This window comes from Pleuronectes platessa, chromosome 1 (assembly GCF_947347685.1).
Source record: "Pleuronectes platessa chromosome 1, fPlePla1.1, whole genome shotgun sequence".
Taxonomy (NCBI): Eukaryota; Metazoa; Chordata; class Actinopteri; order Pleuronectiformes; family Pleuronectidae; genus Pleuronectes; species Pleuronectes platessa.
In genome coordinates, this window is record NC_070626.1 from 7,828,294 (window position 1) to 7,852,689 (window position 24,396).

Consider the following 24,396-nt stretch of genomic DNA (forward strand, 5'->3'; position numbering starts at 1 on the left):
TCAAGGAAGTTTGCATTTTTATCCCCTATGATTACATTGTATAATTGCCTAAATATATATTACTAAGTAAATATAGTAATCTTGTCAAAATGTATTACTTTTTAATCTAACAATGTTAAATGCAATATAATGCTACAATGTGTGATTGCACACTGTTGTATCTGTTACATTTACATTGTACATTTTGTTTGTGGTTCATTTTATGTCCGTAGTTCAATATATATACACACACACAATTTTTCTTCTACATCATCTTCCAATAAGTTAGGCCGACACAAATACTTAATGAGGTAATGCAGTGCATTGATTCTCATGTTTTAAAGAAAGTTTAAAAAGCCACACGTTACTTTGCTATGGATTCTTGTTTATTATAATTTTATTATTATAGACAAGTTGTAGAATTCTTTCACAGGAGAGATGTGGCAGAAGGCCACATTACTTGGTATTGTGCTCACACAGAGTTCCTCACAGCTGTAGGATTTGTATTGAGCCACAGTCTGAAACCAGTCATACAAACAGAGGGAGGGCGTCTGACAGATCTGTGAGAGTAACACCCCACCTACAAGCCTGAATACCTGGAGTTCCTGAGACAGAGTGGCTGTGAGAAACGCGAGGGAAGGTAAGTAAAGAGAGCTTCTACCCAGAAAGATGATGACAATATGTTACTCAGGATGTTTTTTTCCCCTCTCCATTGGTTCACGTTTTGGGTTTTGACAGATTTCAAAAAGGCCTCTCAATTTATCAATGCTGACAAAAATATGATATTAAAAAGAACACTAAACATAATTTTTTTTAATTGGGGTTATAAAAAATTCAAAAAATAGAGCAATAATTTAGACATTTCCAAATCCAGCAGCTGCTCTTACAATTTAAATAGTGGTATTTAGAAGGACTCCAACAGATGACATGTTATATGATGACAAACCTGCCCGACAGGGAGGAGTTATTATGCGACAGGTTACTGTTGGTGACTTCCATTCTTTTGGATAGAGAGGAGGGGAGAAACTGCACCAGTCCTTACTCTCAGAACGTAATAAAGAGAACTTTTTTCTCAACCTCACATCCTTTCAGATGCATTGCAACAATATTGACATGTGAAAGAAATACAGAAACAAAACCACCATCCAGTTACAGCCATATCCCTAATAACCCAGACACCAACAGGAGATTAAAAAAAACGGAAAGGCTAGGAACTATTATCCTCATCCTCCATGTTCTCAGTAGCTGCGTCCAAACATGGTGTAGTACTTGGCCGGCTTGTTGCAGTTGACGCACACTTGACCAGGCTGCAGCGTCTTCAGGGGAGAGAAGGGAATACAGAGGCTCTTGGCTCCCATGGATGGAGCTCCAGGCTCCAGGTCCTGGTCCCTGATGGAACAAGAGCAAAAAACATGTTAAAATGATCAAAATTAGTACTCAAGAGCAAAAACCCTGACTGAAAATACTGAATGGCTGCAGCACATAAACATGCAGTGTGTTGTTTTTAACCCCTTCAGCAACTGCAATTTAAAGGTCCAGTGTTTAAGATTCAGCTGACAGGAATCTATTAGCAAAGATTGAATATAAAATAATCCTAGTGATGTTCTCACCCTTGTGTAATCATACAAATTTTAGGAATTGTTGTTTTCCTTATCCTAAAATGGATTCTACACACTGAACATTTAACCCTGTACTCTTTGAATCCATATTTTCATGTGCGCATTAAGTATGCTGTAAGACACTGACTCATGACAGTCAGTGAGACGATGGACATACTTGGTAGTGGTTTTCTTGATGGAATCCTCGCAATCGATTTCTCCACAGAATGGGATCTGCACAATCTATGAAAACAAGACAAACCACAACATCATATATTTACTCTGGTGAGGACGGATATTTGAAATGTATCACACACAGAGAGGGTAATGTTACCCACCTTGCCCTGGTCCAACTCTTTCTGGAACTCCTCCATCGAGTGCGCAACCACCATGTGACTGTTCAGGTCATCTGAAGCTCTGACAAACACACACACACCCTTCAATACATTTTCTTGTATAAACAGATTTGTCATGCATTCTCTGCTATCGCTGGCTATCTGTCTATGTACATACTCTCTAACATAATGTATCCCCAGCTGGCTGGTAACAGGAAGGTTATAGACACTCAGCTACACCAACTGCAATACAGCAGTTTTCTTTTTGCCTTAATCACAGCTTAATGTTATCATGATAACAGCAGTCCTGTAGCAAGGGAATATCCACAGAGGAAGCACAAATGTCTTATTCCCAAAAAAACAGTGTAGAAGTCTGATTGACATGATAATGATTGTGAGTTTGGATGCCAAAGCCTCTGATTCTTTTTTTTTTCCGTTAAAAATTGAAGCCTGATGTATAGAAATTCTTTCGTTGGGATTAAGAGCATGTTCAGACAGGTTTCTCTGCTGCATTCCAGTCAGATTCAAGTAACATCTTTTCAATAACTCTTCTTTGAAACCAGTTCAGTGTCTGACCCTGGTGCGTAGTGCTGTGTCCTACTTTTTGAACAGGCAGGTCTGGATGTCCTCCAGCATGGCTGCCAGCTTTGTCTCTGCCTCTGCCTCTGGAATCGTCACTTTTGCACCAGAGTCTCTCCTCACTGCAACGCACTGACGCTGCTGCATGTCTTTAGGGCCAACCTCCAGACGAATAGGAACTCCCTGGATGACACACAAAGACAAAACAACAGCATTAGGGGATTGTGTAACCATTCGTTCCACCTTTTTTCAGACTGTAAGTCTGATGGGTAAGCTCTTACTAAACTATGTTAAATATCATTTAAATATTCATTCAATTCAAAATTATTAAGGACCTTGAGTTCCCAGTGGTTGAACTTCCATCCTGGGGAGTAGTTATCTCGGATGTCAGACTTCACCCTGATGCCAGCGTCCAGCAGCCTGCTCAGGTATTTGGCGCACTGGGCCAACAGCACCTCCTTCTCGGCCTCTGGTAGAGAGGCAGTGATTCCACATGGGATTATGACCACCTGGGAAAGAATGGACACATTTTAGAAATTTAACATATGCTATATTTGTCTGTACGTACCAGTTTTCAACATAGGTTAGGGGTTTACTTTCGCAGGGGTATGTTCTTCAAATATTATTTTAGTTCATATAAAAATATGACAATAGGTTTGTGAGGGATTCTACCTGCAGGCAGGCGACCCTGGGTGGCAGTATAAGTCCCATGTTGTCTCCATGGACCATGGTGAGGACACCGATGGTTCTGGTTGTGAGCCCCCAGGAGTTCTGGAAAGCAAACTGCTTCTCGCCCGGCCTCTTGGGATCCTCAAAAACGATCTCAAACATCTTGGAGAAGTTCTGGCCAAGGTGGTGAGATGTAGCACCCTGAGGAAGTGACAAATTAACAAGTTTACTTTGTGTCTTAAAAACATCAGTGTCTGAGTGCATGTGGATAACGTGTTGAAAAAAGGAGATTTACAAATCAAACATTTTGTCCGGCTGGCATCAGTGCAAGTGGATGAGAGGAATCAGTGAATTAATACAGTTCTCCATTACCTGAATGGCTCGCCCACTGGCAGAGATGAAAGCCTCCACAGTCGTGGTGTAATCTCCTCCTGCAAACTTCTCCTTCTCCGTCTTCCTCCCCTTCACCACAGGGATCGCCATCAGCTCTTCATACACCCTGGCATACAGATCCAGGATCTGAAGCACCTATTTACACATACAAGCCAAAACAAAAACTACCTTTAGTACTGAAAAAATACAAAATGTAGTTTACCTAAACATTTCTATCACAGCTTCTCAGCACTGATACATCCAGATCAGGGTTCCAGGGATCTATTACCTCCTCAGCAGCCTCCTCTTGGGTGGCAAATGCTGAATGTCCCTCCTGCCACAGGAACTCTCTTGTCCTCAGGAAAGGCTGAGGGTGTTTGAACTCCCATCTCTATAGGGAGGAAGAGCAGGAAAAGAGAGATAACACTTCAACTGTAAATGCCCGCAATTATTCAAATAATAACACAAGATATATGTGGAATGTGAGATGTGCATTTAAATGGTGTAGATGTGATTAAAAGGGGACACTGACCACAACATTACACCACTGGTTGAGTTTGATTGGCAGGTCTCTGTGGGACTGGACCCATTTAGCGTATGCCGGATACATCGCTGAGAGGGAGACAGAGAGAGGTTTATACCAAACATGACGGAGCACCAAGACCTCACCGACAACTTCATTTAATACAATTTAAATGTTTTTACATCAGTTTGTCTTTCAGCATAGTTATATACAGTAGTGTCCGCTAAAGACGTGTGGTTCAGACCTGTCTCACTGGTGGGTCTGACAGCAATGGGCTCTGCCAGCTCGGTTTTTCCTGACCGGGTTACCCATGCAACCTGACAAAGATCACAAAACCCCAATTAATAAATTGTTCAAAAGAATTGGCGGCTAAGTTAAATATTTAGCTTTTTTGGAAATATTGTCATTTTATATATATTTTGTTACTTTCTGTTATTTCTTGGGTCCTGTTTACCTCTGGAGCAAAGTCTGCGATGTGGGACTTTTCCTTCTCGAGTGCAGCTTGAGAAACGAACATGGGGAAGTAGCAGTTCTCCACACCAAGTTTCTTAATTTCCCGGTCAAAGAACTCTTTAATCGACTCCCAGATGGAGAAGGCCCAGGGCCGCAGCACGTAGCAGCCGCTAACATCATAATACTCAATCATCTCTGCTTTAGTAATGACCTGAAGGGGGAAAGCAACATAATGTTGGATAATTAATTATTATGACATGATAATTATTGTCATCTAGACGTATACAATTAGATGTGTGTTTATTCGACTCACCTGAGAGTACCAGTCAGCCAGGTTCTCCTCTTTCTTAGCCTCCAAGCCCAACCTGACAAGAGGATGACAAATTAGTTATTGTGAAGCGAATGCAAAAATTACTGAATTTATATGTAATATACATATATGTAAAGTCGATCACTTGTTAGTTTATCTACTCAACAGCTACTGCACAGAGAGCTGCAGGTTCAATGATCCAGTGTAACAATTGACACAGCGACTCCCAATCTAACCAGTCATGCACAGCCAGCAAACCAGTTTCCTGCTCCTAACTGACAAAACACTCAGACCGAGCTTCACCATAACTGCAAAGTGACAATCCCCAATTATTATCATGATTTTAATTTTAATTTGAGGAACAAGTTACTTTTTGTACTTTTTGCATCTTAGATTAAAAAAATCTTCTTCAGCTTCAGATGGTCGTCACATGAAAATTTTCTAGTGAGCACGAGACAAGATAAACAAGAGTTTACAGCCATGCTGACAGCTCAGTGAGGAGGTGATAGAGCCAACATGTTAATGCTAAGAAGCAGGCAATGTTTAGTGTGTTTACAATCTAATTTAGCATGCTATGGTAATTAAATCTGAATAAAACAGAGACTGATGAGAATTTCCATGGTTTGTAGTGGATCATAAACCAAAACACAATGTTGAGCTGCTTGGCACTAAAGCAGAAGTCAGCTGATAATTAGGATTCACCCTCTGGTCACCATGGATATCCCTACCAACAATCATAACAACACATCCCATAATACTCTAGACATTTCACGATAGGACAAAAATGTTAAACTCCAGTGGTTGACGGAGAAAATCAGGTATCAGCAAAGTCAATGGGAATCGTCCTCTGGGGATCATAACTGTTTGTACAAAGTCATCTCAGTGTTGAGATTTGAGTCTGGACCAACGAGGAGGGCTGACAGACAGACATCCACAGAGTCATGCAGCATGTCTCAAAGCAAAGCACACACTAATCAAGCATATGAAAACCACACCAACTAATTAGACTCACCATATCCAATACAAAACTTCCTTCAGTCATTAAGCTGTGCTCACAGATGATCCATCTTCAGTATCCAAGTTTAATAGTGTTCTACAATTTGAATTAAATCCGCAACACCTTCATGCCACTGTCCCCCCAGTATTTCTGTTGAAGCTAACAATCTTTAATTTGTTAAGTTCAAAGTGAATTTATCCTTGATGCGATTACATACAAAGTCAATGCAAAGACACAAAAAGCCATAGATTTGCATCAGGCGACAGTCGGCATGAGATTTTGAGATTCTCCTGACTTCACTGAGAATCAGAAATAGAGGACAAACTTGCCACTACTTTACAGAGATGGAACATAAAGGCGAAGGCTTGGAGAGAAGTCTGAAACAGTAAGAGTACCAGGCAAGTTCTAAAAATAGGAATCTGTTACTTGATTCCAGCTATCAGTTGTGTTTTATTAGGATCCAAATTAGCACAAGCATTGGCTAACAGCCAAAGCTAAGTCATTGCCCAGTTAATCCAACAACTGTCAAGTCACTGTGCATGTGCTGGTCACACAAGTCAATAAACTTATTTAATTTGAACACACTATAAGAAAACATTTCAGTACGAATATTTTTTATTGGCTCAGAGATTCTGAGTCTACAGGTCAATTCAGAAAATGACAGAAATAAAGGCACATATTCATGCTTTTTTTCACTGAATGTGCAATAGGAAAATAAATATATCCATCAGTCTGCACAGCGAGGGTGACCACAGTGAAGAGTGTGAACAGGTTTAGAAATCATAATGAAAGGTCTGCATACAGAGATTGAAAGAAAGGGTTTAAAGCAGAAAAGTTGATTTCAGATGCAAAAAGTAAAACAATACTTTGTTCCTCAATATTTGACAATGGTCTTTGTATTTATTGTCAGAGGGATGACGGTTAGCACGTTAACATCTTGAAGTATGGCTGCAAACAATTTCAGGATCTACAGCTTGACCGCTCTTTCACTTCTATCCAGTCCCTCACCGTGTTTGTTTCTTGGCTCCTTGACCATCTCCTGCTCCTCCAGCTCCTCCTGCAGACTCTTTGCCTTGCCCGGCCTTCTCTCCTTTACTCTTCTTTCCACCTCCAGCTCCACCTCCCTGCTTCTCAGACTTGTTCTCCTTCTCCTTGCGGTTTTTGTCCTCTCCGCCAGGACCTCCAGCAGCAGCCACTGGTTTGTAGTCCTCTCCCGTAAGAGTCTTGTACTTGTTCTTCAGGTCCAGAAGACTCTTCACAGCTTCATCCACCTGATCCTGAAACAGAAGCACAATTTTTTTTTTGTAACTCTCCACTTGATGCTGTTTTTTAGTCCAGCCTGTGATTGGCTCCTTACCTTGGGGGCCTTCTCAGACTTCAACTTTCTCACCAGCTCTCCCTGTTGGGACACCTGTGAGAACAGCTCCGGGGACTGTGGACAAGAACTGGACTTGGTGGAGGAGGAGCTGGTCTGGGCAGGAGTAGCTGGGGCTCCTGGTTTGTAATCCTTTCCAGTCTGCTGTTTGTACTCTGCCTTTAGAGCCAGCAGCTGCTTCACTGCAGCATCTACCTGATCCTGGGGAACAGTCAGCATGAAGAGAGCCATGTCGTCAAAGCTGCAGTGAACAAATGCACGACTATACAACAATGTAGGAAGTCTCAAAGCAGGAGAAACAGTCTGGACCAACCTTGGGAGCTTTTTCAGTCTTCAGTTTCCTGACCATTTCTCCCTGTTCAGCAACCTTCTCGTGGATGCCGGTGGCAGCAGGTGCAGGGCTGGGGCTGCTCGGGACAGGAGCAGGGGTTTTCTGAACAGGAGCGGCCCCCGGCTTGTAGTCCTGACCTGTGAGCTGTTTGTACTCAGCCTTCAGGGCAAGCAGTTGCTTCACTGCAGCATCTACCTGATCCTTTGGAACAGTGAGCATGAAGAGAGCCATGTCGTCAAAGCTGCAGTGAACAAATGCACGACTATACAACAATGTAGAACGTCTCAAAGCAAGGGAAACAGTCTGGACCAACCTTGGGAGCTTTTTCAGTCTTCAGTTTTCTAACCATTTCTCCCTGTTCAGCAATCTTCTCGTGGATGCCGGTGGCAGCAGGTGCAGGGCTGGGGCTGCTCGGGACAGGAGCAGGGGTTTTCTGAACAGGAGCGGCCCCCGGCTTGTAGTCCTGACCTGTGAGCTGTTTGTACTCAGCCTTCAGGGCAAGCAGTTGCTTCACTGCAGCATCTACCTGATCCTTTGGAACAGTGAGCATGAAGAGAGCCATGTCATCAAAGCTGCAGTGAACAAATGCACGACTATACAACAATGTAGAACGTCTCAAAGCAAGGGAAACAGTCTGGACCAACCTTGGGAGCTTTTTCAGTCTTCAGTTTTCTAACCATTTCTCCCTGTTCAGCAACCTTCTCGTGGATGCCGGTGGCAGCAGGTGCAGGGCTGGGGCTGCTCGGGACAGGAGCAGGGGTTTTCTGAACTGGAGCGGCCCCCGGCTTGTAGTCCTGACCTGTGAGCTGTTTGTACTCTGCCTTCAGGGCAAGCAGCTGCTTCACTGCAGCATCGACCTGATCCTGGAGACAAGATGGATACAGTCAATCAGTTAATACCAGTTTTTATATTTCTGAAATGGTTTAACACTGTTGTAACATCACCTGTCCACAATTAACATCAGGAAGTTATGTTAATATTCCTTTAAAATGTGAGCTCAAACGTCTTGATACAAACAATTTGTATAAACATCATAAGCTGTTACACCTACATTCATTTTCATCATTATTGACCAGTCTAAAACGTTATCATCATTGGTGTTGAATCAAGCTATACTTTAGAAAAGCTCAGACTAATGTTTGATTCACTTACATCAGTTATTGTTTTCTTCCACAAATCCAGTATTTATGGGGCATTTTAGTTTTTTTATGTTTACCTATTCAAAACACCTTGTCCTACACTCAGTCACATTTAAAAAAACTCCGTCACAGTTTTCCTTGATTCAAGATGATGTCTTGAAACATCTCGTTAGACCGACCAATGTTCCAAAACAACAAGTTTATGTATAAAAGCAACAAATTTATAGTTTTTATAGTGAAATGAAAGAGAATGTTGGAAATACATTTTTGCAATTTTTTTTCCAATTCTGCAACATTTCTCAGAAATCATCCTGACACTTTAATGTTTTCCTACCACACTGCATTATCCAGTGGTGGACAAATATGTAATTGGGGTCTCGGAAAACTTATAACTTATATTCACAAATATTATTTGGGCATAAATAAGCAACATTTTCTACTGTCTGCCATGCTGCATTTGGATACCTTGGGGGCTTTCTCAGACTTCAGTTTCCTCACGACCTCCCCCTGCTGTGAAACGCGCTCATAAAGACCTGAAGAAGAGTTGGTCACAGGGGAAGGAGCAGGGGGAGCGGCGGCAGTGGGCGGGGCCATCCCTGGTTTGTAATCCTGACCAGTCATCTTTTTAAACTCCGCCTTTAGAGCGAGGAGTTGCTTCACCGCTACGTCAATCTGGTCCTAGTACCATCAACAAACCAGCTTATTGTTGTAGGTAGTTAAAGATAAACTTCATCGGCATGCAAATTGTATGGGACATGAGAAATGACTCGTCAAACGCGTGCAGACACGAACAATGACTGGACACATCACGCAGTTTGAATGGACGAATGAAAAATGACTGGACAAGTCACTCGAAATCCACAGAGGGAAACAAATGCCTTGGCACATGGGGGATGATTGGACAACCAGATGTGGGCGGGAAGAGCGAGTGGACATGCAAACGTGAACACAAACGATTATTGGACGATGGTTTGTGGACATGATTAGACAAACGCGAACGTACCTTGGGTGCCTGCTCTGCCTTCAGTTTCCTGACCAGCTCACCCTGCTGGGTCACTCGGGTGAACGGACAGGAGGTGGGGTCTGATGAAGATATGGGTGGTGTTGGAGCTGAGGTGGGAGGGGCCATACCTGGCTTGTAGTCCATACCTGTCTGCTCTTTAAACTGAGCCTGCAAGAGAGAGAGAGAGATGAAAAAAAAGGTAGATATGAATAGCAAATCATTTGAATTATTAACAGTTAGTATCGTGATTTGCTGTTTATTTTTCTTTAAGTAACAGCTGATTCACCTTGAGAGAGAGCAGCTGCTGAATGGCCTTGTCCACATCAGTTTTAGGGGCTTTGGCAGTCTTTAGCTGGCGGACAGCTTCACCTTGTGCTACAATGCTGGAGAGCAGGTCACCAGCTGAGGCTGAGGCCGGTGCTTGGGCAGACTTAGGGGCAGGTGCTTGGGCAGACTTAGAGGCAGCCTTGGTGGTGGTGGTGGGCTAAGAAGAGAGGTAAGACAGATTTACAGATGGAGCAAGAAATGAAAATCTGAGAATCACAAAAAATAACTGGATCTTCATCCAACTTTATTTTACTCCCGTCTTTCCATTTGGGCTCAATACAGTTTAGATTTGTCACTCCCATAAATGGTAAATGCTACAAAACTAAATATCAAAGTGCACTACTGTGTAAACACTTTGAGTGCTTCTGTTGGGTCATTACCTCCTTCAATGAGGGGTATAACTTTCCTGTCAGTTTGTTTGTAAACAAGATTACGGACAAAACTTTTGGACCAAAGTTTGTTTTTATTAGTGACTGACCAATGTTATACATTTTCTTGAAAGGCACTCACTGTTTTGCTGGAGGTCTGGCTCTTGCCTTTGTCCTTGGATCCAGCAGTCGGCATCTCCTTGGTGTGACCATCAGGAATGTAGAGCAGGACACAGGGGCTCTCCTTACAGCTGTTAGGGCTACAGATGTTAACCACAGTTAGACGCAGAAAGGAAGACAATAAAGTCACTAAGACAGGGGAAATGTCCTCTATGAACATGGGTGGTTCAGGCACACAAACACTTCACCTGACTGGCTCATAAGGCTGGTCGCAGATGTAAAAGCCTCGTCTCTGGAGCTGGATGATGTCGCCTTTCTTCAGGTTCTTCAGACAGGGATCTCCAAGCATCTTCTCTTCCAACTGAAAGAGTGAAAAATAGAAATGATATATACAACCAAAGTAAACGAGACACGCGAGGATGAGGTTGGGTGCAAGCACTGCAGGACAGACCTTGCTGTTTTTATTAATGTATTCTTTGAAGTCGTCCTCTTTGGCGATGACAGCTTTGGAGATGAGAGGCAGGTAGATGATGCAGAGGGTGGGCAGAAGCGGGGCGCTGGTTGTATCAGCCAGCCATGTGATCTTTGTTGTCTTCTTGTAGTCCTTGTTGTCCAGGTTCAGACGAGCCTCCATGGACACAACTTTACCGTCAGCCGCTCTGAGTGGTGAGAAGGGATGAAAACATGAATGGGTGAAAAAGCATATCATAAACCTTGACACAACATCATGTGATACTTAACAACTAGATGGATTTGCTGAGAAATGATTACACATACTTGTTGATCTTGGTGATAATGAGGTTGCCCCAGTTGATGAAGGTGACCATCTCCCCCTCTGAGAAAGTCTCAGCATCTGCTCCTTCAATCAGAACTCGGGGTCCGTACCAGACCTCCTTCATGCCCACCTCTGTGTTCTGGACGGGCGCAGAAATCAAAGTATCACCCAAAATGTTTTTTCCCCCACACCCTCCTGGGGCTCAGTGGTTTTAATTAAATGCAGTGCATGGACCTCAAAATCGACTTGCAGAGACTATGCTCAGCAGAGCAGATTCATTACAATGAAACATACTGGTTTTTGAATTAGAGATTGTTAATATCCCAAAGTGGCCAGAGAATGCATTAAAGCTCTGACCACAGAGCACATAGCATTCATAAGCTATGATGTTTGGAAATCTTAATACAAAAACCTGATGCCTCATAATTTGATATAAATTACTAGAATGGAAATCATTTTGCTGACTGCTCTCATTGGATGAGAGCAGTCAGCACACCAGCAGTTGGTGTATTTCCAGTAAGAGCTCTACGGTTTGCGATTTTTTATCACAACAAAGCTGAGTCCAGTGGCTTCCTTCGATATCATTGAAACCATCACCTCCTTATGGTTTAAATTGGCCTAAAAGGTTTGTGACCACCCTTGCATTACTTCAAACATTGGCATTGGAAATTACAAACACCATTGTGTATAATAATGCAAAACACTGGTACATTTCTTTAAAGCTATGGTTGGTTATCATGGCAGAGCTGTTTAGACCAGGCTACATTTAGAGAAAAAGAAACCGATATATCTCATCCCCTTCCATCAGTCCCCTCATCAAAGGTATGCCCCCAAAACACATGAACATGTACCGACTGACATCTGCTAGAAGATGTATTTTCTGTGAATCGCTCACTAAATTTTATCAACTCTAATTCAGCGGAATATGTCTCTACGGCTTATGAAGACTCAAAGCTGGTTACCAACAGACCAATCATTTCATATGGTCAGAATTAAATGTTGGTCGTGTGAATAACAGTCCTGCAATGGCCACAGACACCTTGTTTTCTTTTTGTTTTTCAGATGACTATTGGTACATGAAGAGGGTTTCGAAAAATAAGATAAAGTGTTCAGAAACATCTCAGCTAATTTAAATAAACCAATCTACTTTCACTAAGCATTGAAAGATAAATATAAAATGTACAATGAGAGGAAGGGTGATAGACCACTAACCTTTGGGTGTTTGGCCACTTCCTTCATCTCCTCCTTTGCCTCTGAGATAGAAACAGGAACCACATAGGAGGTGGACAGAGCTGTGTATCTGGGGGCTACTGGATCAATCACCTAACACACACACACACACACACACGTACAGACAGAAACAGACACAAAACAGGTCAGAAGAAGAAGACAGCAGCTTCATGAAATCTCCAAAAACAAAATGCTGTGTAATGAAAGGACCAAGCATAAAATGATGCAGCTTCAGTCAAAGCATAAAAATACCCTGATCTGCTCAATGCCAAACAGAGGAAGTCAGAGTCTCGACAAAAAGATGAGTGGCAACAGAAAACTTGGATCATGAGTGGATCATGTCTGTTTGCCGGTCACGGAAACAATAGTTTATTCAGTTGCTTATTAAGCCTCCATCCTCTGTCACTATGTTACCAGCCAGTGGGAGTGTGATGGAGCCCGATTTCCAGCTCTATGATTTGCAGAATAGATCAATTAATCATCATATCAGTAGGGGCATCACTTTGGTGAAGAATAGATTGTGGATGCTTCCAAATAATGATCTGATAGCATCAAATTTATAATATACATATCGGAGGTTATACATCAGTCATATTTTATTTTCCTACATCAAATGTTGTAAAATGATCTCATGTTAGGAAGCAGTTGGTAGAGAAGGTGTTTGGCAGTAAACAGGGCAGAATGATAAAACAGAATGAGGAGTGAATTTGACCTGATTAAAGGCTGTTTGTGATAGTCGTGGTTTAGGAGATAAGGCATGATGCATTTCTTAAATATCACATATATATCAAAGATGTTTAAGTGGATTTAGAAATATTAAAAGGAAACTTCTCAATGAAAACGCTGCAATGGATTCAATGGATGGAAAGAAGGGGAGAGACGGAGGGGACAACAGGATGGCGGGAGGATTTTGCACTGGGTATGCATGAGCTAGGAGTGTGTGAAGTAAAAAAAAAAAGTTTATTTAAGATTTAACTCTGCATTTGGATAATCTAACGATAAAGTCAAACCATCGCACTTGTTGGTTTTAAATTGGCCCAAATCACAGAAAGACAGAAAGAGCTTCACTTTCCTTTTTAGTAAGATAATGTGGTTTCGCTGAACGTTCAAATTCACATTCTTCTCTATTATTAAACTGTTGCTGTGAAAAGAGTTGTACAGGCAAATGGCAGTTCCTAAAACGTCAAGCTACCATGACGTCTAGTGTTAACAAAGCTAAAGACTTTTAAAGAACCCATTGCTACCTATGAGGGCTTGGGGCACAGGCCAAGAGGCCAAGGGGTTCAGAGGGCAACTAGGGCAAAGCCTCTTTATGAAGTATTATTTCAGGCTTTATAGTCAGAGTTGAGTTGAAATACTGCAAAGACAGGTAGATGAATAAGACTGTACAATCGCAAAGGGACAAATGACATCTAAGTGAACACATTTTTTGCAGATGGGCAGAAAGAAAATAGATTAACAGATTAACAAGTTCATTGAGTTGATACATTTTTTAATAAATAAATGGTTAATTGACGTTTTTGCTAAAAATGGAACTTGTCTATTATCACTGAGTCACTGAGCCTCCAAACAGCCAACAACTATTGTAAACATTAGACAAGATAATGAATATCCCTTGTACACTTGAAGGTCTTCGGTAATAGTTTGATGATAAGTTGTCAACCATCAGCAGATGTTAAGGACACAAACAACAGTTATAACTACTATTTACATTGACAAATACAAAATCTAGGGTTCAACCTTTTTCTGTGAAGGTCTTAAAAAGTTCTGTACTTTTTTTAGACTTTTAATCTGTAGATAATGTACAGTTCTGCACCTGGGAGCTAGTTGAGGTTCAAGCTCTAATCTGACCACTACACAACTCTTGATGTTCCTCTTACGCGCCTTCTCTTTGTTCGTTAACAGGTTAAACTGACATTTTTGGGCACAACTTTGTATCTATTACCCCGTACTCTACTTGGCTGGTAAAATAGTGAAGACTGCAGGTGGATTTTTAGAGAAACTAGCCCATGATGAAAACGGAGAGCGCGTGGGTGAAAATGAGGAAGACGAGGAGGAGGAGGAGGAGTACCTTCAGACAGCTAATTGGCAGCTTGGAAACAGAAGAGTGAGATGCTGTTCAATGTCAGATATAAGGAGGGAGGAAGAGAGAGGATAAAGGTAGAGACACATTTACACAGAATGGGCTGTTTACATAGTTTCCCCTCATCACTAAAACGTCCTGGTTTTGTTTCTCTTGAACTCTCTTCACTTTGCCTCGACTCAGATTTACTTTTCTTTTTTGCCTTGGGTTGAAATCCTCTTCAGGTTAAAACAACACAAACCTATTCTGCTCGAGGTTTGTCAATCACTGATTCATTATTGATCGATCCACTAAACAAAATAATAATGGGTTTTGCGAGCCTGTGTTTACTGAATTTGGACCATCCAAAATGAACATCTACTGTCAAAGTATCACTTTAAATGATAAGTTGACGGGAAAGAACTGTGGGAACATGAAACTGTCTGAAGAAGGCAGGGAGGAGCGGGCTATCTGAAACATGCATATGGATCCCTTTGTAAAAACAGAAATAGCTAGTTGTTATAAAACCTCCAACACAAGCTAAATGTTGCCATTATCACCACATCATAGAGAGTCCTGGGAGTCAGTGTTCAGCCCCACCATGTTTAACTCAAGGGAGACTAGTGTCGGTCCTGAGAAGTATAAAATCAGCTTTTCTAACTATGGTTTGGATCTCGCTCATCAATGTCACACCTTCTATCTCTGACTCGGGGATGGAGCAGCAGGTGCCAGCGAGAACAAACCAAATGGGAGAAAGTGACACGGACGTCCACACAGATGAAAATGAGGAGATCAAAAGACAATACACAAACAACTGAGCAGGGGCATGAAATGAAGTAGCCGGTTGGGTTTGTGAGGTTTTCAGTGTCACCGTGGGGACAATGAGGAGTAATGGTGGGTTGATGAGCTTCAGGGGAAGAGGTGGCAAATGAAAGTGTTAAAACAGAATGAGAGCAGCAAAGCAGAAAGAAGCCGTGCCAGCAGTGAATCCACGGGCAAATACGTGTACCTCTGTCAATCACTTGCCCGAGCACAAGTGTTCAGTAGGCCCCGCAGCACATTCATGCATCATACTATATATTGATCCATTTGGAGTTTGGCAAATATCTGTTGTGGCAAAAGCCAAGCCATTCACTTGTTGACGGGGGTTGGTCACTCTTATCAGTCTCTCTAACTATTAAACTGCATATTGGTATCAATGTTGTCTATAATTTGTATTGTTTGATGTACAGCATCACATTGATTATTGAAAAGAGGAAAAATGTACCTTCTTATTGAAAGCCCAGATCTTGTCCCACTCCATGTTCACCACTGATCTTGACCCTCCCTGGAAAGAGAATAAAAGGAAAAGGAAAATTTGTTTGAATTTCTTGTTCATTACATAATCATCACATTTCTGACTATAATGATGACATTGTGCCGTCCTGTTTATAATGTTCTACATTTTAATATGCTCAGATAATCCTGTATTCCAGCTAATTTGGCTTTTTGGAAGCAGTTACAGATTTGATTTGTTAATCCCAGATGAAGTTATCATGCCCTCAGTCTTTGAATTCAGAGGCAGGGAGTTGAAACCATGATAACTATTTCTATAATTTGCTGAGAGCTGATCATCAGTCAAATTTATGTATTTTTGATCACAGTTTCTAGAAATCTGAACGGTTATGGTGTTTATTTGTTTTGTTGAATACATTAATTGCATTAAACATCCATAACAAAGATAAGGGGACGGAGGGAAAGGTTTATTTTTCCATTTAAGAAAATAAGGGTTCCATCTTTGTCATAAACATCTCCTGACTTCTCTAACTATGGCTAACAGATGTACCTGGGCTGCTATGAACTGTTTCAGACCCTCCACAGTCATTCCTCTCCTCAGGATTCCTCTGACAGTGGGGAAGCGAGGGTCATCCCTGGAGAATGAGGTGAGAATTAGTCAAAAGCGAACACTAAGAGGAGGAGAAGGAAAAGTGAGGGAATTTATTAAAAAAAAATTAAAAAAACATACCATCCATCGACATATCCTTGATCGACAAACCAGGTTAGCTTTCTCTTCGACAGCACTGTGTTATTGAGGTTGAGTCTGGCATACTCCCAAATGTAGGGTTTTCTCATCCGCAAGGCATCGATTATCCAGTAGAACTGATCGTCCCGGTCATGGTACTCGGTGGTCCTAAGAGCATGGGTCACACCCTCCAAGCTGTCCACGATGGGGCAGGCAAAGTCGTATGTTGGGTAGACGCTGCAAGAAAAGAGATGGTCAGTTTCCACAACTGATTTGAGTAAATATTTAAATAGTAAAAACAGTTTATGCAAATATCCCAGATGATTTGATTTAAAAAATCTTTAAAAAGACATAAAAAGGTTAAGCACTTGTAGGTGTTTCCAGTGCGGGGGTGGCTAGCCGTCTTGCAGCGGTACAGGCAGGGATCTCTCATGCAGCCGTTGTTGGACTTCATGTCAATCTTGGCCCTCATGCAGCAAGCCTGACCACTCTCTGTTCCAGCTTTCATTTCAGACCACATCTTCATGTTCTGCTCCACCGCTGCAGAAGAGAGAGAAGTTGCACATTGTAGCTTCAGCAAGTTTGCATATTGTAGTTTCAGTGTTCACTGTGATTGACAGTCGTACTGTTATTTCTGCAGCTGGACTCAGTGCGCTGCTCCCTCTCCAGCTTCATCTGCTCATGGGGGGTGTTGTCGATGTAGGCCTTGCCCTCAGTTAGCATCTGTTCAGCAAATCGCATTATGATGGGGAAATGGTCGCTGGTGTAGGTGAACTGGTCGGGTTTAATCTGGAGCATTGCGACATCTTCTAGGATCACCTGAGGAGAAGCAACGACATTTGGAAATAAGAACATTAACTCTTTTCATTTCTAACAGGTGGTTCGGAAATAACATAATTCACAATTTAATCATTTATATTTTCCCATTTACCCTGAGACATTTGCAGTGTTGGGATCAAATACATTTAACTTCGTTACAGTACAGATACATGAAAAATGTACTTGGGTTGATTCATTTTCAGGTACACTTTCACTTTTAATCTGATACATATTAACAGCAAATATCTGTACTTTCTACTCCACTAAATTTTACAATGCACTGTGTTATATGTTCACATAATTTAGTTTTTTTATAAGTAATTAATAACGAGAGGGGGATTGAGCCACTGATCGAATCAGAGCAGGCAGGAAACATTCAACGTTTCAGTAGAGCAAAGCGTAACAAAAGAAACCCCATAAGTTGATACAGAAGAGGCAAATGCCTATTATGTAATAGAATGGAGTACTGAACTATGCACGTACTTTCACTTTCAATTCTATAAAGTGTATAATGAGTAAGTACATATCCGCTTTTACTGTGATATAGAAGTGGATGTGATACTTTTCCCTTTTTATTTTACATTTTTGTCTATTTAGATGTGCTTAAGGGAATTATTCTTTCACCACTGGAAATTGGAAGTCTCACCTTCTCAAAGTCCTCCTTTTCCTTCTCTGGGTTGGTGTCGTCAAAGCGCATGATGAGCTTGCCTTTGAATGTGAGCTGGTAGTGCTGGTTGAGCAGAGCAGCCTTGGCATGGCCAATGTGCAGGTATCTAGAGAGACAGATAAATGTACCTGTTAACAAATAGACCAGGGCGCTACCGCACACTGAGGGATCTAATGGTTGTAATCTGAGCATCCCCTAGGTCAGATGAAGATTGAGCCTTACCCGCTGGCCTCAGGAGGGAATCGAACTACCACTTTGCCCATCTCAGCTCCTGGCAATTCAACAAACTTTCCGACATCCGCCTTCTTTTCGCTCGACTGTAGAACACAGGCAGTCAGGAATACAGGAGAGAAACATTTACTTTAAATATTTTTAATCTTAAAATATGTATTAATTTCAATACCATATACTATTCCACTTTTCTTTATGTTTGCTAAGTGTAAAGTTCCATGTCAACCTCACCGGACTAAATATCCATTTACAGTTTCAGTTCAATGATTTAACATAACCAAACATTGTTTTCTATCAAACTTATTAGTTAAAAAAGAAAATTAATGAAATTCAACTTACATTGGATTTGGTCGTTGAGGCTTTCTTAGTGGTGTACTTGTTGTCCACTGCAGTGAAGGCAACCTGTGAGCTCAGGAAGGAGAACCAGCGATTGACGTGGGAGAAGGATTTGCCCTGGCTTGGCCATCCCTCATGACCTGTGAAGAATCAAGCACAACCTGTAGCTGTGCATTTCACCCATTCACCTGCAGAAATTCCAAACTGAAACAGACAGAGTAAAAGAGGAAGAGGTCCAAACTGCCACATCCTGGATGGTACTGACCTTTCAGGGCAGCCCAGACAGAGAGATCCGCCAGGGTGAGGGCATGTCCAACCAGGAATGTGCGCAGGGAAAGGGCCAGATCCAGTTCCCCCAGCCCCACGGTCAAACTGGGCTGGCCACACAGACAGCGAGCGCTGAACTCCAACCAGTGGTCAACCTGCAGACATAATCAGAAATAAGAACCAAGAAACACCAAATGTTGCAATAAATCTCAATTATATACAACTATACACACCTCAGTCTGCTCCATCATGTTGGCTCCGTAGAGGCCAAGAGCAGGAGCCACACGGGCCAAGTACCGACTGATGGAGTTGGCATCATTGAACTGGATCGCACTGAGGAAGGGACAGTTAACAGATGATTCATCGGCACAGGCAAAACAAGAAGTGATATATCTGCGTGCTCTAAATCTATAAACACAGAGATTTTCTAAATAATGTTTTTTTTTTAACCATTATTAAAATATCTAAACAATTTCTTATTTAATTTCCTTTTAACAGATGAAATTAATGAATAAATTAGATCCAAATGGGTGGACAAGGCAATGAAATATGTCCTCATCTGAAAACTATTCCATATCATAGGTGTCTATTGTCAGTAGATTTCCTGTCAAATGCTGATGTCCATCTCTCTATATTTTAACATACAATATGCATATGCATTATTCCTCATATTCATACTCTAACATTATTTATGCACTTACATTTTTACCCCATTGAACACATACACTCCTGATCAAAATCTTAAGACCAGTTAAAAAATTGCATGAATTTGCATTTTGCACTGTTGGATCTTAGGAAGGTTCTAAGTAGAGCTTCAAAATGCAAAAAGAAGAAATGGGAACAAGAGCCCAAAAGTTGTGAGCAGGCAATTTATTGAAAACAACAATTTAACTCAAATAGGCTGTTCATCAGCTGATCAAAATTTTAAGACCACAGACTTTAAAAGCCAAAATCTGTGCAAAAATTTGGATTCCATGTCATTTCCTGTCAAGTAATCACACTGTGAAGACCTCTTGATGGCAAAGGCAAAAAAGCTCACCGTCTTTGAACGTGGTAGGATTGTTGAACTGCATAAACAAGGCCTCTCACAACGTGCCATCGCTGCTGAGGTTGGATGCAGTAAGACAGTCATTTTGCATTTCTTAAAAGATCCTCAGGGTTATGGAACAAAAAAAAATCAAGTGGTAGACCCAAAAAAATCTCACCGGCGCTGAGCCGGAGGATCCGAATGGCTGTCCGTCAAGACACGGGACGATCCTCGTCCCAAATTAAGGCCATTGCTGGTGCTGACTGCAGCCCAATAACCATCAGACAGCATCTGCGAAGGAAGGGCTTCAAAAACAAGAAACGTCTTCAAAGGCCACGTCTCCTTCAACGCCACAAAATTGCCAGTTTAGACTTTGCAAGGGAGCACCAAACATGGGATATTCAAAGGTGGAAGAAAGTTTTTTTCTCTGACGAGAAAAAAATTGAACCTTGATGGTCCTGATGGCTTCCAACGTTACTGGCATGACAAGGAGATGCCACCTGAGATGTTTTCTACGCGGCACAGTGGAGGGGGCGCCATCATGATCTGGGGTGCTTTTTCCTTCAATGGAACAATGGAGCTCCATGTTGTGCAGGGGCGTCAAACAGCAGCTGGCTATGTGGAGATGTTGCAGCGGGCATCCCTCATGACTGAGGGCCCTCGTCTGTGTGGTAACGACTGGGTTTTTCAGCAGGACAACGCTCCAATTCACAATGCCCGTCTGACCAAGACTTTTTTCCAGGAGAATAACATCACTCTTTTGGACCATCCTGCGTGTTCCCCTGATCTTAATCCAATTGAGAACATTTGGGGATGGATGGCGAGGGAAGTTTACAAAAATGGACTTCAGTTCCAGACAGTGGATGCCCTTCGTCAAGCCATCTTCACCACTTGGCGCAACATTCGCACTAGCCTTTTGGAAACACTTGCATCAAGCATGCCAAAACGAATTTTTGAAGTGATCAACAATAATGGTGGAGCTACTCATTACTGAGTGCGTTTTTGACACTTTAATTTCTGTTTTAGGAGGGTTTTTTATTTTTTTAGCTGTGGTCTTAAACTTTTGATCAGCTGATGAACAGCCTACTTCAGTTAAATTGTTGTTTTCAATAAATTGCCTGCTCACAACTTTTGGGCTCTTGTTCCCATTTCTTCTTTTTGCATTTTGAAGCTCTACTTAGAACCTTCCTAAGATTCAACAGTGCAAAATGCAAATTCATGCAATTTTTTAACTGGTCTTAAGATTTTGATCAGGAGTGTATGTCCCTGCTGTACTTACCAGATAAGGCTCCTCTCTGTAGTGTACTTTTTACTTCTTCCATTTGTTTAGTGTTTCATTATCTCCATAACAACAACAAAAACACATATGTAGTAATGCACCAAGTCCTATCTAGTTGTTAAGATACATTTAATCCAGATTGTATTGAATATGTCTGAATCCAATCTGAAAGAGAAAGTTAAGTTCTCCATCTTACATTCGCTATGCATGGCATCTACCCAGCTTCTTTTTTCGATGCCCTTGTCTTCAGACATTTTTTTTTAATCTGTAATAAGCACTACCCTGACACTTGTCAGTCTTTTGACTATTTTCCCCCAGTACATTGCCTCAAAAGGTCAGTGGGAGATTTATCCTCCCCATTCTCTCAATGCATTTATTTACTGCCAGAAAAGGTTAATAGAGGGGCAATCCCAGAAAACATGGAAGAGATTCACTCAGTTTGCTCCAAATAATCTCCAAAAATGTATATGTTTCTACATATTGTCATTTATTTACTTTTTTCTACACTGCCTGTTGACGATCAGCTAGATCTGTGAACTTTGATGTTATAATTGTGTCACATACTCTGAGACTTGAAGGCGGTTGTCTTTGCCTTCCTCCACCGACACCTGGACACTGCCCTTCAGATGCTCGGCTGCCAGCAGCGCACCTGCAGGACACACGTGTTTGTTAGTTTGTGTATAGGGTTTGTCAGTATGATCAGCTTCAGTCAAGAGGAAGTGGATATGCTTTAGATTCCAGAAGATTCTCTGCTAGCCCAAGGGCTTCTTCCCTTCAGAACGACAATTTACTGGATGACTGGCAATCTTCACATGTGTAGCTGAACCAGGAACAAGTTGAACTGGTCCCCTGATCTAGCTACCGAGCACACTAGTACTAAAGTATTCAGTTGATCAAATTATTGTAGCTAATAGGATGACAGCGGCATTGCTGCATCGCTTTTTTTTTCTATAGACAACTTTTTAAATTAAATCTAGAAAAAGATTAGCAAACTGCAACACTATCTACATTTTCAACAGATGATACAAACAGTACATGACAGCAACAGAAATAAATGTGCACATCACAGTCACTCCCCCACCCAACACCACGTTTCAGGATGCTTGCATCAGCCTGCTGTTCTCACTGCCAACGCGTCGCGGCGCTGTTCATTCCCTGTTAAAGCTAGTCATTCTATTAGCTCATATTGGTTTAAAGCCGTGTCCACACTCTATCGAACACATCTCTCACACTTAAAATAACACATGTCCATGTATACCTACACTTTAGTAACATGTAACGTGGTATATGTGTAAACCTGAACTGAGCTAGCGACAATTAGCTAACTTCAGCGTGTCAACTGCTTTTATGTGCAGTGTCCACAATCATTTTCAAGCAGACTTTTCACAGACAGTTTCCCGGTGGTAAATGTCTGCAGTGGATAAAGTGGAGGAGAGTGGACGAGTTTTGTTTAATCTGTCATTATTACATTTAAAGTGTTCACTTGTTGTTGTTTTGCGTGTGCCACGACGGCATGCTAACTAGCGTTAGCTTGTTAGCTGTCCACAGCGCTGCACACTGTCAGGAGCCGCCGGCTGAATGCGCTAGGTAACCCACCCTGTATAAACCGATATGGACATACCGTCCAACCAGTTTCCTTTCATAGGTGGAGTTGCTGTTTCGCCAAATAAACTACACAACTGCTTCGGCATCCATAGTGATATCTAAGTTTCCCGGACTCTAATATTAAATTATACTGGTCAATAGACAACATTTAACAGACGCATCGGAAACTAAACTGTTTCTTTGTTGTTTATTGTTGCTCTTGTTTCTCTCGTACCTTCCACAGTAAACAAGGGTATGATCACGTCTCACGTTCCCTGAAGCAGCACAGTTTAATGCACGCAAACAGACTTCAAATAGGAGCATTCCCCCACATAGTGTCAATCATTGAGCTGACTGACACGTCGCAGCACCCCAAATAGCCCACTGTCACCGGCTGCCTGCGTGCACAACACCCCGCTCCCCCTGGAGGATCTGCTCCGAGATCCCTGCAAGCAAACACTCACCTAGAGGCGGGTTGCTCGTGTTGATAGTGAGGTTCAACGCCATGATGTAAACTCCTTCTTCCACTCAGGTGGTGAAGCCTTGTCACTGTTTCAGAGACTGGAGTATGCAGAGAGGAGGAGGAGGAAACTCTCCACACCAACACACCACTGCAGGAAGAGACCGCAGCACGCTTCTTTGGTTTTATGAAGGTTAACCAACAACTGAGATGTGTAACACTGCCACCACGTGCAAAGGAGTAGAACTGCACAGATAGATAGATAGATAGATAGATAGATAGATAGATAGATAGATAGATAGATAGATAGTTAGATAGATAGATAGATAGATAGATAGATAGATAGATAGATGGAAAAAATAGATGGATCACAAGAAGAACACAGCTACTTCTACACTATTTTAACCCTTTGATACAAAAGCCATGTTTGTGTTGATGTAGTAATACAAAAACAAAAACTATTTTAGTTCAAAAATGAAGACAGACAAAAAGAAAATAATGATTTGTGGTAATCAAAAACAAGATATTTTAATGAATACTTAATAATATTAAATGATTAAATAAATAGATTTTAAAAGATATAGCAAAGAAGCACAGCCATGCATGAAATAATGTGAAATGAATACAGTTCATTTTTTACACAAGTTGTGGCTTAGAAGGGTAGTGATACAAAAATCATTTTTATTAAAAAAGGAAAAAAGGACAAATGTAAATAAGAATTCCTGATGATCAAAAACAAGTTAATTGAGGAATTCCTGGAATTACGAATGATGAAATAAATCTAGATATTTACAATTAAAACTCCATCGGGTCACTTTTGACCCATGTTGTGTATCAAAGGGATAATATCGATATTATTTCATCATGACAATAATAACTATCATTTTATAATACATTAAGAATGATATATTTGTATATACACTACCGTTCAAAAGTTTGGGGTCACCCAGAGAATTTTGTGTTTTCCATGAAAACTCACACTTTTATTTATCAAATGAGTTGCAAAACGAATAGAAAATATAGTCAAGACATTGACAAGCTTAGAAATAATGATTTTAATTTGAAATATTAATTTTCTTCTTCAAACTTTGCTTTTGTCAAAGAATGCTCCATTTGCAGCAATTACAGCATTGCAGACCTTTGGCATTCTAGCTGTTCATTTGTTGAGGTAATCTGTAG

General features: G+C 41.4%; 1 protein-coding gene across 4 annotated transcripts; it reads right to left on the reverse strand.

Annotated features, from left to right (window-relative positions):
* Positions 1–358: 358 nt before the first annotated feature.
* eprs1 (glutamyl-prolyl-tRNA synthetase 1) lies at positions 359–23,392 on the reverse strand. Of its 4 annotated transcripts, XM_053437605.1 has the most exons (37): positions 23,222–23,392; positions 21,738–21,822; positions 19,101–19,200; positions 18,866–19,022; positions 18,604–18,740; positions 18,256–18,350; positions 18,013–18,139; positions 17,174–17,366; positions 16,916–17,087; positions 16,551–16,784; positions 16,371–16,455; positions 15,813–15,872; positions 12,466–12,576; positions 11,256–11,392; positions 10,930–11,137; positions 10,727–10,839; positions 10,501–10,618; positions 9,950–10,147; positions 9,664–9,831; positions 9,126–9,338; positions 8,166–8,384; positions 7,835–8,053; positions 7,504–7,722; positions 7,173–7,391; positions 6,824–7,092; positions 4,822–4,873; positions 4,510–4,719; positions 4,300–4,372; positions 4,065–4,144; positions 3,822–3,923; positions 3,533–3,688; positions 3,164–3,361; positions 2,827–3,000; positions 2,514–2,674; positions 1,916–1,994; positions 1,756–1,820; positions 359–1,368 (listed from the first exon to the last, which is right to left on the reverse strand). In XM_053437605.1, the coding sequence occupies exons 1-37, from the start codon at positions 23,262–23,264 to the stop codon at positions 1,218–1,220; spliced, it is 5,400 nt and encodes a 1,799-aa protein (XP_053293580.1). In that variant the 5' UTR covers positions 23,265–23,392; the 3' UTR covers positions 359–1,217. The 4 variants fall into 4 exon arrangements, with proteins under 4 accessions (XP_053293580.1, XP_053293431.1, XP_053293345.1 ...); XM_053437456.1 differs by lacking the exon at positions 9,126–9,338 and having other exon boundaries at positions 9,950–10,129; positions 23,222–23,391; XM_053437370.1 differs by lacking the exon at positions 9,126–9,338 and having other exon boundaries at positions 23,222–23,391.
* Positions 23,393–24,396: the final 1,004 nt, after the last annotated feature.